Genomic DNA, 13,832 nt, shown 5'->3' with positions numbered 1-13,832 from the left:
TTTACCATTGAGTTGACTACCTTTCTGAATTTTTTTCTCCTGCTATACAAGAGTTTTTCCTCTCAACCGAAGAGATCCCAACTAAATATTTTCTTTTTCCTCTTCAATATGTTGTATACGCCAATAAACTTCAATCTATCTAGTCCAAATGTTTACCTTCTTTGCATTAGCTTCTGCATTAAACATAGGAAAATGAAATTTCACTTCTAACTTCAACAATTAAATTTTAGAGGAATTTTTACGATTATTTTAATTATGAGAATGAGGGGGAAAGGAAGAGATTGATATTGAATATGGAGATTTAGGAGGTTCTCCTCCACCTCTTTCATGTATTGACACATTATCTTCTATTGGATCTCCTTCCTGATTTCCCTCTTTTTCCATTCTCCTTTTGCAATATGCAAACAACTTTTCCACCTAATCTAGCATCTAGTAGAAGGCCTTGTGCAAATGTTGTTAATTCTCTATGAACATGTCATTATCATCCATTTTCTTTCATCAAATTGTACGTCCAATCTCAGGGTTAAAAGACAATTTTTCCTTCACCCTCTTTCAGTTTGGCCTTGGTAAGCATCCACACTCATAATTCACATCAAAGAATACCACTCTAAAACCAATATGATTTGTTATCTTTCCTTCAGTGATGTTAATTTTAAATAGAATTAAAATACCATAAACGCAACATCCATGAACAAGCAACATATAAATGATACCATGTAAATAATGCACCAAGATTTGATAATGGAGTTCACTCACAATGTGAGCTATGTTTCTAGTCCTAGCTTCAGATTGGACAAGCCTCTTTATTATCTTAGCAAAATAATGGTAAACACATGGCAATATATCACATCTAAGGATGACCCAAACATTTGTTGCTTAGATCCCAATTCTGACTGCACTTGTGGATTCATCTGAAAATTTTATGAAAAATGACAATAAAATCCAAATTATTCTACCACATTCACCTATAAACCCCTCTGGGAATTTTCAAGACATCCATAACATATTAGAATATTCCCTAGAATATGCTATAAAATATGCTCCAAAATTGTCCTTGAATTATGTGCCTGCCTAGGCATGGGTCCTCTCATGGCCTATATCCTGATTCGTGGACCCCTATTCCACCATCCACTCCCTCTAAATGCAAAGGTATAGTTGAAATAAGTTTGAATGAGTGGACTTACCAAGTCCCACCCAGATGGTTTGTTGGAAAGAGTCATAGGAGGTGTGTGGGTGGCCCGTGATCAAACCCCACAGGTTCCCACTATGGTGATCCATTATAAAAAATGTTTGTTTTAATTTTAAAATGTTATGAAACCAGATCATAAAAAGTTAGAAGAGATAGATAAACACCTTCAAAATAAGCCTCTTCAAGGGGGAAACCTCCTTTAGATTACACAACTGAACAATTCTTAGATAATACAAATGACAAGACCTCCTTTCTATATATAAGAGTCTAAGGGGTCATAATATAATTGGAGTTGACATAACAATAATGAAAGGGCACAACAATAGCAATAGTGGGTTTCTATGGGCCACAATAATAACAATATGGGGACTACATGGGTACAACTGTATAATAAGGGGGTTGCACTACTAAAAATAAGGGTTACGCTAGTAGTATAGGGACCTAACATGCCCCTCTCATTCAAAATTGTTGTCCTCAACGCTTGAGTAGTTACCGATGATTCCGTTTAAAATTATCATTCTCCCATGTGTGATCTTTGGTAGGTAAGTTCTTCCACTTGATGAGATACTCTGAAATTGATCGATTTCATAGCTGTTGATTTCTTGCTTCTGTGACTAATTCAGGTTCCAATATGATTCTTCCTTCCCCATCAAGATCTAGAAATATTATTTGAACTGGGATCTTCTGCAACTTTTGAATGAGTGGCCACACTTCTTTATCATTGTTCCATTCATCAATTTCTTTTCTTATCCAATCTGGTTGGATAATAGAACTAGCAAAAAACAATGCTTCCACATCCTCATCCTTTCTTGAGAGTGCATCTGCAACAACATTTTGCTTCCCTTTTTTGTAGATGATTTCAAATTCACAAGCCAACATATTTGTGACCGATTTTTTCTATTCTTATGTTCTAAAAATTATTTAAGACTATCATGATCCATTTTTACCTTGAAGTGTCTTCCCATTAGGTAAGGTCGCCACTTCTTAAGTGCATGTAGTTTTTCCAACATTTCCTTCTCATAAATAGCTTGCATGAGGAACATTTGTTTGTATGGATGTAGCCTTAAAAATACCCAATCACCTACATCAAAACTTCTTTCACTACGATGTTGATCTGCCTGTTGTTTCATTTGACTCTGCACCAAAGTCGCGTTATCCTTTAAAAGTTGGAGAACTTGTTGTTGATGCTCGATGTGATCTTTCACTGATTGAACCTTTTTCTTCTTGATATGTCCTTCTATCTTGAGATTTTGAGGAGTGGTATTTTTTGCCAATGCATTACAAGATATGGCTGGATTCATTTCTTCATGCTCAATGTGATCTTTCACTTCTTGAACATTTTTCTTCTTGATATGTCCTATCTTGAGAGTTTGAGGAGTGGTAATTCCTGCCAATGCTTACAAGATATGGTTTGATTTATTTCTTCTTTATCTGGAGTTGGTTCCTAGTGTATATCCTCTTCTTTTGATGTTTCTTGATCCTTTTCTTCCTCCTCTTCACAATCTATATAAAATAATTTCCTCTTAGCACACTTATGGCCTTTAGTGTATCTGCTATCACAACTGTAACAAAGCCCTTTTTCTCTTTTTTCTTCCAATTGTTGTAGTGTAAACCTTGTAGGTTTTGCAAGGCTAGGAGAAAAAACACTTCCATATGTATATTTGTGAGTGGTATGATTCCTCGTTTCCATAATTCCACTTTCAATTTTTCTTGCCCACCAGAATGCCTTCTCCAATGAATCAAGTTCCCAAAGACGAACCTCATGTTGAATGTTATCCTCTAAAGTCCCTATCAAGACATCAATCCTTTGCTTCTCCGGAATATCATTTACCCTTCTATTGAATTTTTGGAAGTCCTCAATGTGCTCTTCCATTGAACCCTTTTGTTTGAGATTTATCAATTAGCTAAGGAAGGTGTTACTCTTTGTATCCTAATAATGTGCTATCATTTCTTCCACAAAAATTGACCAAGTGACAAGTGGTTTATGAGAGAAAAGGCCTTTATACCATAAAAATTGATTCATTTCTAAATATAAAGATGCAATATGTACCTTTTGTAACAGTTGTACACCATATAGATCAAAATATTGCTCCATTTGTAGTATCCAATTTACCGGATCGTTGCCATCAAACTTCCTAATATTGATTTTTATTTTTTATTTTAGGATCTCGATCTTGAATCTGATGTATCTCTATAATTTTGGATCTCCAATGTTTGAAGTTGCGTCCTGCGGTAGCCCTATGAGTCTTATTTCTATCCCGGAAATTATGGTCAAGATTGGATTCTCCAAGGAAGAGTTATGTCAAATATCCCACACTGACCTGATTATAGACTGCTTTAGTATAGTAAACTTGTACGAAGTTCCCCGCATCATTGTTTCACCCTTATGACCTGCAACTGATACACAGAAAACTAGAGTCTGTATTCTTTTTGTAAATTCTTATGAAATTTCAATATGATGCTTATAGAGAAAGTTATGATGATTTTCCTAAGGTCACCTATTTGGGATGTAATTCAGGAGCCTATAGAAATCCTAAATATATTGGACTGTATATCCGAAAATATAGTGAAAGAAGATCTAAAATTCGAGCCCGAGCTTCAGCAATTTTTAGGGTCAAATGCGCTCTAATTTTAGAGTCTGAACCTTCGTAGAAAATATATTATAATGAAAATTCCACAATGACCTGTTTCAGATAGAATTATGGAGCTTTCCTAAACCCTAACTACCTCATAACATTTCTCCTAAAATATAGCAATACAACAATTGAAATTCAGACCCGAGGTTCAACATGATTTCGTCTCACATGGGTTTTGTTTTAGCTTCTAAAACATCTTAGAAATAAATTTATAGTGAAAATCCCACGATGACATGCTTGGATTAGTGAAACCCTAGAATCCAAAAGCTATGATACCAAATGTTATGAAACCAGCTCACAAAAAGATAGAAAAGATAGAAAAGATAGATAAAAACCTTCAAAATAAGACTCTTCGAGGGGGAAACCTCCTTTAAAGTACACAAATAAACAATTCTTGGATGATACAAATGACAAGACTCTGAAGGATGTTGGAAACATTTTGTGTTAGACTCACTTGAACAGAATATACAACCTATCTAAGCTCATCCACCACTACCATGATGGAATTATTCCACTTCACTATTCTACATAACTTGATAATAAACATTATTGAAACACATCACATTTCCACTTAGAAATGGGTAACAACTCTAAAAATCTATTTATATATCTATGTTCATTGTTTACCTTTTGAAACTCCAATGCGATATATACTCAACAACACCCTTCTTCATTATTGGAAAAAAATATTGACCTCTTATTCCAACAATTCTCTTCTAATATCTTGGTTGTATAGCACAAGGAGCATTATGAATTTCTCTTACAACAATTTTTTTCAACCTTGGGGATTGAGAAATATATACATTGTAGCATTTGAAATGAATGTCATAGAGCAAGATAAAAAGGCTCTTTCAAAAATCACCGAGAAAACAAACTTGCATAATTGAAATAGGACACTTCTACCTAGTGGGATTAGGAATCTTATCGTTTTAACCCCTAACACAAGTAGAATTACTAATGTAAGTTGTAGGAAAGGATATATAGTTCCTCTATCTTGTGGGCATAAGAATCTTGATGTTGTAACCACCTATATAGGTACAAGACATCACACATATAGGAAATATATAACATAAACATCAAGAAGGTTCCTTTCTCAAGGACTAGATGATCCTACATTTTATAAAAAAGATTCAGATGAGATGCAATGCTATAAAGATACAAGATAAAAGGATTAAACTACAAGCTATGTGGAATATTGAAACCACATTTACACTATAAATAATTTGAGTATAAAGAGAAATTGTAATTTCAAATCTTGTAAAATAGAGTCAATAGGCAGAGGAATTGGAAATAAAGTAAACAATATTTAATCATGAAAATAGAGTACTTGTCCTTATCTAATCAGTGACTATAGCAACTTATAGAAACTACCATATTGATTGAAATTTAAATAATGACCAAAACTATATAGTTACAATAATTTTCTAGCGAAGGAGGGGAACCTACAACTCCTCAACTATGGTGTAAATACAACTCCTCATTATCGTATATATGTATAGAATAATGAGGATCCATTTATCTTGATTTTTTGATTAAGTACTCTCTTAATGGATATATTTCTTTCAAATCTAATATTTTGATAAAACACCAAAAAAAATCATTGTTTATTAATTTTATTCTTTGAGCCCCTTAAAGGAAATCCTGAAACTTTTGCATAATATAATATATCAACACTATTTTATTTTCTTATCTCTAAGTAATTACAATACAGGGATATGATCACCACAGGTTCAACTATGGAAATCATTCAACACTTTCTAAACCTCTTAAACAATCAAGTGACAATGCAAAATTTGAACTAGACCTTAATAATATGAAGCCTTTTCAATGATGGGATAGTTTTTTGTGTGATGGTGAACATGATATTACTCATAATGAGAGAATTTAGATAGAAATATTTTATTTCAAATATATATGATATTGTATTCATATCATTGGTTTCTTAATGAAATGAGGAATAAAATCTCATTTAGATAACTCTAACATAAACTCAGTGAAAACAAGAGATTTTTTATTTGGCATATGTGAACTCCAAATAAAACTCTTCTAGAATCACTACCTATTTGTTATAATTATCTCTAACGACTAATCTAGTCAAGAAAAAATACAAAGGATTTGTATCCACAATTATCACGATGATTTTCCAAAGAAGTATGTAATGCAAAAGTCATTTGACAACATGGTCTAGTAAAATTGACAAGTTCCACCATGGAAATCATTCAAGACATTCTCAACCTCTTCATCAATCAATTGAATATGAAGATTTTTATGCACTTCTCAACAATATGAAGTGTTTTCAATGAAGGGGTAGTTCTTTATGTCATGGTGAAACTAATGCTGCTCATCAATAAAGAAGTAAGCCAAAAACCTTTGAGTTGAAAGATATATGATAATTTATCCACACCAATGGGTTCGTAAGAAAATGGGGAATAAATGCTCATTTATGAATGAGCCATTTTCAATATTCTCCTCACCATATTTAGGCAAAACTGAATTAACTCAATTAAAACTAGATATTTTGTTTTTTGATTTTCCATGTGTGAGTTCCAAATCGAACCCTTCCATAATCACTACCCATTTCTTACAATTAACACCAATGAATCATATCATTAAGAAAAAATCTAAAATAATTGTATCAACAATCAAAGTGGTTTTCTAATGAAGTATGTAACTTCATTTTCATTGGACAACATGCATTGCTAAAAGCCATAGGTTCCACTAGGGAGATCATTCATGACTTTGTTAGCATCTTGATAAAGTAATTGACAATGAAAAATTTGATCGATTCGATAATAAGAAGTGTTATAAATGATGGGTCATTTTTTTATGTGATGGTGAAGACAATATTACCATCACGAGAGAATTTATACAAAAACATTTGGGTTCAAAGATATACGATAATGTCTCAGTACCAATGGTTGCATAAGGAAATGAGGAATAAATGTCCATCTTGGAAGGAGTCAGTTTCACATGGTTCTCACCATATTTAGGTAACTCCAACATTAGATCAGTAAAAATTAAATATTTTTTTGACTTTTCATACGTGAATTCCAAATCAAACTCTTCCAAAATCACTAAAAGTTTCTATAAATTACCTCTAATGACTCATTTGGTTAAGAAAAAATTGAAAGGATTTATATTCACAATCACAATTATTTTCTAAATAAGTATGTAATGCCATAATCATTGGATAGTAGAGCCACTTTTCACTTCTAAAAGCTATTTATTCAACATAGTAAATCCTTAACTCAAATCCAATGAGAATTTTTCTTAGCTAGTACAACATGTGATCCTAGTGCAAATCATCTTATTGAGTCAATACCATCCCAATGGTTTATTCAAATTACATAAGGTAGAGTAATATGTTTCTACTATAGTCCAAAGGATTTGGTAGAGGAGAAAAAACAAGTGAATTCTTTAAAACATCCAATAATATTTATGTAAGATAATCACATAAATGGGACCTCTCTCTTCAATAGGTATTTGAACCCTTTCATAACCTTCACAAGATGTTAGCCTTTCATTGAATCCTTCATAACTGCATATGGTATATAGGAGAGGTAAATAAACTATTACCTAAACATTTAATGGATCAAAAATGGTCCTCTTGTTGGCTTATAGGGGCTTGACCCAGGTTTAGAGTTATTTGTCCAAACAAATCCCTACACTACTGGCCCTTTCGGTATCAACCCATGGAGCACAGAATGAAGTCTCACCTGAAGCAGTATGGGGGGATGCTGAAACCAAGTTTTCACACCCTTGAGATATCTGTGGTGTCGATTTAGTCCAACTTTGCCTACCTTTATGAAAGTTTCTCTATGTACTATTCTAACCTTTGATACCTTCACGATCTATTATAATCGTCTTTCGCACAGCCCTAACCAATGACCAGAATGCTTTCGTGTTGGTATGGTAGCGACCTGTGCTATTTCCCCAAACTACACCACATATCTTACTTATCTTATAAACAAACCTTATTTAACTTCATGTAAACAGATATTCTATCTTGTGTTTACTTAATCAACACATTTATACAGATTCACACATCATATAAGCATTAAAAGTGCAATGTATATCCAATGTAACAGATGCATAAAACAGGAAATAAATGCATAGAAATGATATGCATATTCTCTTTATTAGTGCCTCCAACTGTTACAGATTTGACTCACCCTACAGAATCAACTGTAGGGGTCCGCACACTCAGCTGCAGAGCCTTCTCCTACTTTACGACCCAAAACTAGACTTTACTCCATAGATATGATTCAATTCTTCATCTTCTTCGTGATTAGATTCTCTTTCTTAACTACTTAGAGGCTTGCTCTATTTATACAATCCCATGGTCCATAGACCATGGGTAGATCTCTACAGCTGACTTTACAATAACAAAATTAAGGGTGGACAACGCTATGACTCTTTTACAAGCTACGTGCTTCGTGCACACAAAATGTAGAATCTTTACATCAGAATTACAATTTTTGACCAAAATATGGGCTCTAAGCCCCAAAACTTCCCTTAGGGTATCTTGTGCCCAATGGGCCCCCAATACAAACATCCTGACTCACCCTCAAGTCACTCTGTCAGTGGGGAGATATTTGCACAAAGACCTCCCAATTCTGCTTGGATCGCCACAAGATCAACAATGCACTAAGCGGTTTCCTACTATACCTCCTCTACGCATTGTTCAGAGACCATTGTAGTTGAATTTCTACCTTGAAACTTTTCCTGTGTTGCTTGTAGTTGCATGAGCTTTGCTTCAATGGAGGCTATAATGACATACGCCTCATTAATCCACGACTATAGGTGTGCCTTAAAAACTTCTTCCTTATGCCGAGCAGCATCCACCTGCTCCTTGATCACTTTAGCCTGTTGCATCCTCATGAGCCTCTATGTAAGGGAAACCATCTGCACAGTCCCTTTTACTTTGTCATATCTCTACTGCAGCTCATGCACTTCTATCTCTAGGAATTGTATGTTTGGGTCCTCCTGTAGGGCGGTGAGAACCTCGAATGACTGCTCAAACATCTTTGTGTAGTTTGTCACTCCATTGTTAACCTCTTCTATTACTATTGTAATCGCGATGGCACGTTGTTAGTTAAACTCCAGTGGAGTTGAAGGCTGCGCCTTCAATTGCAGTTTGACTATCTCAAGCTTTAGCTCCAGCTAAACCCTTTTCTTCCTTTGCCTCGAACACCCCTACTGCTAATTTCCGGGTGCATGTCTCCACTGGTTCTTCTACTTGAATGGCCAATTTCGAGACCATTTGGTAGGCTTCCTCCACCACCTTCACTATCTATTTGTTCTATGCCACTACCTCATCACATTGCAGGCTCAACTATTCAATGTTGATGCGCAGCTTGCTGATTACCTGGAGTGCGCCACCCTCCTTGGCTCATAGTTCTATAGCGATTCCATCCTACAAAACATAGAGCATCTCCCAAGGGAGTGTAGCCATGTTTAACCTGATTCCCTTCAACCCGCTGAAAATAGGCCTATTGGAGGCCTCATTTCATGTAACGAGTGCTCCATGTGGTAGCACTATGGTGTTGGTTATGCAGGCAAACAACATTTCCTCAGTCGTGGATGTGGTCACTGTGTGGCTGGTTGACACAGTGCCAACCTATGGAGTGCGCACCTGCAACTCTTGTATCTGTGCCGGGAGAGCCCCTAACACCATATGGTGTTCCTCCTCGAATTGTTGGAGGGCCTTCGTGGTGACGTCCCTCACCATGTCACCAATGTCATGTAGATACCCCTTAGTGAGGGTGATCAGGTCAAACAAAGTCTTTGAAGCCTTCGACTTCTTTCGCAACCCTACCTATTCCCTTGGTTATGGACATTTCAGCTGAGTGGATGCTATGTGTGGGTCTGTCCCACCTTGCTCTGTATCGGTCTCTGATTCAGGCTCAAGCAAATTCTGTCCTTCAAGCTCTTCTTCTACTACTCTTCTGCCAAATTCACAGCATCGCACTCCACCTGGACCTTAGATGTTGCTACTTCATTTCTACACTTTTCAGCCAACTACGCCATCTATAGTTTCACCTCTTCCTTTTTTTTCTGGGCAGCAGACTTCTCTACTTCCACTGCGGAGCTGGCTCGGGCATGCCACTCTAGCGGCCGTGACCTAAGGACTGTGAGGATGACATCATCTATCACTAGATAGGGTAGTTCGTTCCATGTCTTCAAAGGGTGATTTTGTGCCCTGATGTAGACGTGGTGAAAATCTGCCTTGAACTCTGTGAAGCTCTCCAGACTATTGTAGACACAGGATGATAATCGTGGCTTGCGATTATTCCTCATTCTGATGTTCATCTCCATGAACACCAAGAATATTTTTTGTTCCCTTATCCTTTGTGCATCCCTGGTTACCCACAACAAAGCATAATTTTCTGCCTCTGAAAGGTCCTACGTGATCATTGTGAACTTGCTATCTTTGGGAAATTCCCATGCTACTAGTACTATGGATAACAAAAGCCACGCGTAGTGAAATATTTTTCCCTGCTCCTGTGCCTCATGGCAGTTCTCAATGAACTCTGTGCAAAAGTAGTTTGCATAGTTGAACTGGATCCCTTCTATGCATCGCGTCACTACTGCAGCCACTAGCATGGGCACCTCATTTGTGCAGCATTTCCTCATAATCTTTCCTGCCAATATTTGCGTCGAGAATTTGAATGCATGGTTGTTGATGTTGGAAATGGTGTACCCTCTCTTCTTCATCTGTAGTTTAAACTTCTTCTTCATGGCCTCCACAATGGCCAAGTCATCACTCTTTCCCTTGAAGATGTTTGTTGGGTCCTCCCCTTTGCAAGGTAGCCGAGTAATTCTATGAATCAAATGGTCTATGATGGGGATGGGCTCCCCCAGCCACAAGCACCCATCATGCACTAAGCAAAATAGTTGCTCGATGACAAAAATAGTCACTAGGGTGCGATGGTAATGCATCACCTAGAGCAGAATTAACAATACTGCCTTCTCTACACCTCTCAACCATTTACGTGGCTCCAACTCAATGATTCTAGTTGGCACATCTTTCTTCTAGCACATTAGTTGTGTGGTTGCCAAATGTACAAACTTCTCGTGTTCCGCGAGATCCCAGTCTTCAAATTTCAGTACGATCACTTGCCCCAAGTGCACTCCAAAAATAATGTCATTAGGGAGTGGCGGTGTCTATAGAGAGCTCTTGCTCTCATCTATATCTTTAGGCAACTTTTCTTAACCCTTCCCCGGAGGAACATATGCGGGCAACCTAGTCAGAGGGTCTACACCCTGCGTTTTAACCTCCATTTTTACATCCTCCTCCTCTACCAGGATTTCTTCAAATTCTTGCTCCTCATTAGTCTCCAAATTGATAGCCTTCCCCTTTTCTTCCATGGTAAGCTTAGTCCTTAATGGATTCCTAAGTGATAAGCGCACCGGTACCATGGCCTACTTGTCTTTCTTAGGTCTCGATGTGTGCAGTGATATAGGGATTTTTGCGAATATCCCGGCACTTTCTGGGGCTTCCACTTCCGTAATGGCCTGTGCATCTTCCTCACTAATCATTACTCTCATATCCATGGCTTCCTTAGGTGCTGCCATAGTGCGATTCCACAATTCTCTCAATGTATCGGGTTATTGCTCAAGCAAGGAATTCACCTTCAGAAGATCAAAAAAGTCGGGGTTCATGAATGTTTGGGCACGCGGCAATTTAGTTCCCAAATTGCCAAGTGTTGTTTGCTGGACAGCCCTTTGTAATTTATCACACCTTTTGAATTTGAATTCAATTGTTCCCCCCACATTTGGTCCATTAATGCTCGATTGGCCACAAATTTTCAAGAATCTAGCCCATAAAGTTCGCCTTAAATACCTATTACCCACTTCATTTTGTCTCAAACCAAGCATCACATCATGAATAATGACTATAATGATCACTTTCCAGCTGACCTACACAGCAGTGCAACTACCCTTGCACTATTGTGGACCCTATGACACTTCGCTACTGCGTGCAGTCCTAACATCACGCAGCTCCCGGGAAGAGTAGTTTATAGTCCTGTGCCTCCTTTCAGCTGCCTGGAGCACTAATTCTATGCATCCGTCAGCTAGTTAGATGGGCAGGCCACCTGTGTATGGCTTCAAATGACTACCATTTACTCTTCCAGGGAAAGGTTCTCCATTTAACTTTAGCAACTACACCTCACCACCATCTGTGATCTCCTTAATTACATACGACCCCAGCCAATGCATTCTGAGCTTCCCCGAGAATCTATCAAACTTACTATCATACAAAAGCACCAAATCATTCACCTTAAAGATGCAAAACTTAATATGTCGATCATGCCGAGCCTTTTCTCGCTACTTTTGTACCTGCCGATGAAATCCAACCAAAAATTGTTCTTCTTGGAGCTCCTCCAATTGCGCAAGCCTTCCCTTGAGGGCTCCATGATCCGTCATACCCGTGAGTGCTACTATGTGCAGACTAGGCATGATATGTTCCATAGGCATTACGTCTTCCACTCCATAGACAAGCCTAAAAGGTGTTTGTCCCATTAGTTTCTTGCATGTTGTCCAATAAGTCCATAATACTACAGGTACATGTAGGTCCCAATCACTTTGCTATGGATTGCATACCTTGTTGAATGCTTCTGCACATAGAACCTCTTGCACGATTGTTCTTATTACATAATTTCTTTCCAACATTAAGAGATATTTGCACATTTGTACCCCCAACACATGCTTACTGACCATGCATTTCAGCGCAGAGTACATGTGTATCTGTGTAGGTTGTTTTTGATATGCCTGTGCCCACCAGGATAGACATGCGCGTGGATCATCCTGTCTATTGTACTTGTCTATCAGTCGCACCCTAGGCTTCCCAAATCATTTGTGCATCATTCTCCTACATTCGCGCTAGTCGTTAAAGCTCCCTTTGTGCATACCCCTCAATCTCGTGGGTGTAGCACACAGTACCCAGTACAAGGCCTCGAAGTGTTGCTTTTCTGGCACCTCCCCTTCAAATTTATCCAAGAAGGTAACTACGTCACTTAAACCATCATAAGTAGGCATATCTCTTACTTCTGTTGATAGGAAACACAGTGACTTTGTCATCGTATTACAATTTAGTGTAGTTACTTTGTGTAACAGATTTTTCCATCGCTCAATCTCCTCATCGTAATGCAAAGTACACGAGCTCTTGTGCTCCCAGGAAATTCACCCATCCACGGTTGGATTCACCCAGTCTTGCTATCGCATTGTTATCTTGTAGATTCAATCCAAATCATCATCACTTTCATAGTCGTGCATCGAATCTGTATAGCACGATCCTTTAGGAAGGTCCAGGGGTATAATTAGGCATAGTGACTTCTTCTCAAAAATCACATTGCTCTTCTTCATATCATTCACCCTGTTCATTTCAGTGGCCCAATCAATTCCTAGGAGCACGAGGTAGGGATTTCTATCATCAACATTCTCTATCACTTCAAAGTCTTCCAGTGTGCTAACTCCCTCTATATCCATATTTATTCCCTAAAATCATCCCATGGGTATTATTTTCTATTAGTTTGCCATTCCTAGCTGAATTGGAGACCACTGCAGCATAGGTCTCCCCATTTGCTCCCATGTCTATTTTGGAAGAACACTCACATCTGATCCTAAATCTAGGATGACTTGATCCATCTCATATTCTCCAATCTATGTGGTTAGCCTCATTTCTCTTCTCGTCCTTGTCATATGCTTTACAATCTTCTGGACTATGTGTGGTTCTCCTGGTGCAATCCCATCACATCTGTTAATGAGTTCCTGTAATCCTTTTACAGCCTTACTATCGCGTAATGACTTCATCAATGTTTCCAAGAACACTGTGAGCATACATGGGTCCATCCCTGCCTCCGGTCTATCTTTACTTCCTGAAGTGGAGGCATCAGCGAAGCTCTTGTTAGCTTCCATGAAGGTTTCCCCAGTGTGCTCCAAATAAAACTCCACTTCTTTCACCAAAGATTTTTGAACCGATGTACTATATTTTGGTTGTTTTC

The 13,832-nt window shown here is 37.7% G+C and overlaps 1 protein-coding gene across 1 annotated transcript in view; it reads right to left on the bottom strand.

Annotated features, from left to right (window-relative positions):
- LOC149245513 (potassium transporter 5-like) overlaps positions 1 to 11,403 on the bottom strand; it is an 80,618-nt gene extending 69,215 nt beyond the window's left edge. The window contains exon 1 of the mRNA XM_089438989.1: positions 11,255 to 11,403. Within this exon, the coding sequence (XP_089295115.1) occupies positions 11,255 to 11,403 (149 nt within the window). The remainder of the gene's footprint in view (positions 1 to 11,254) is intronic.
- Positions 11,404 to 13,832: the final 2,429 nt, after the last annotated feature.

This window comes from Pinus tabuliformis, chromosome 7 (assembly GCF_031772625.1).
Source record: "Pinus tabuliformis cultivar Carrire ecotype Pingquan chromosome 7, CPIR1, whole genome shotgun sequence".
In the NCBI taxonomy this organism is placed as follows: domain Eukaryota; kingdom Viridiplantae; phylum Streptophyta; class Pinopsida; order Pinales; family Pinaceae; genus Pinus; species Pinus tabuliformis.
This window is presented reverse-complemented; position numbering and strand designations above follow the sequence as displayed.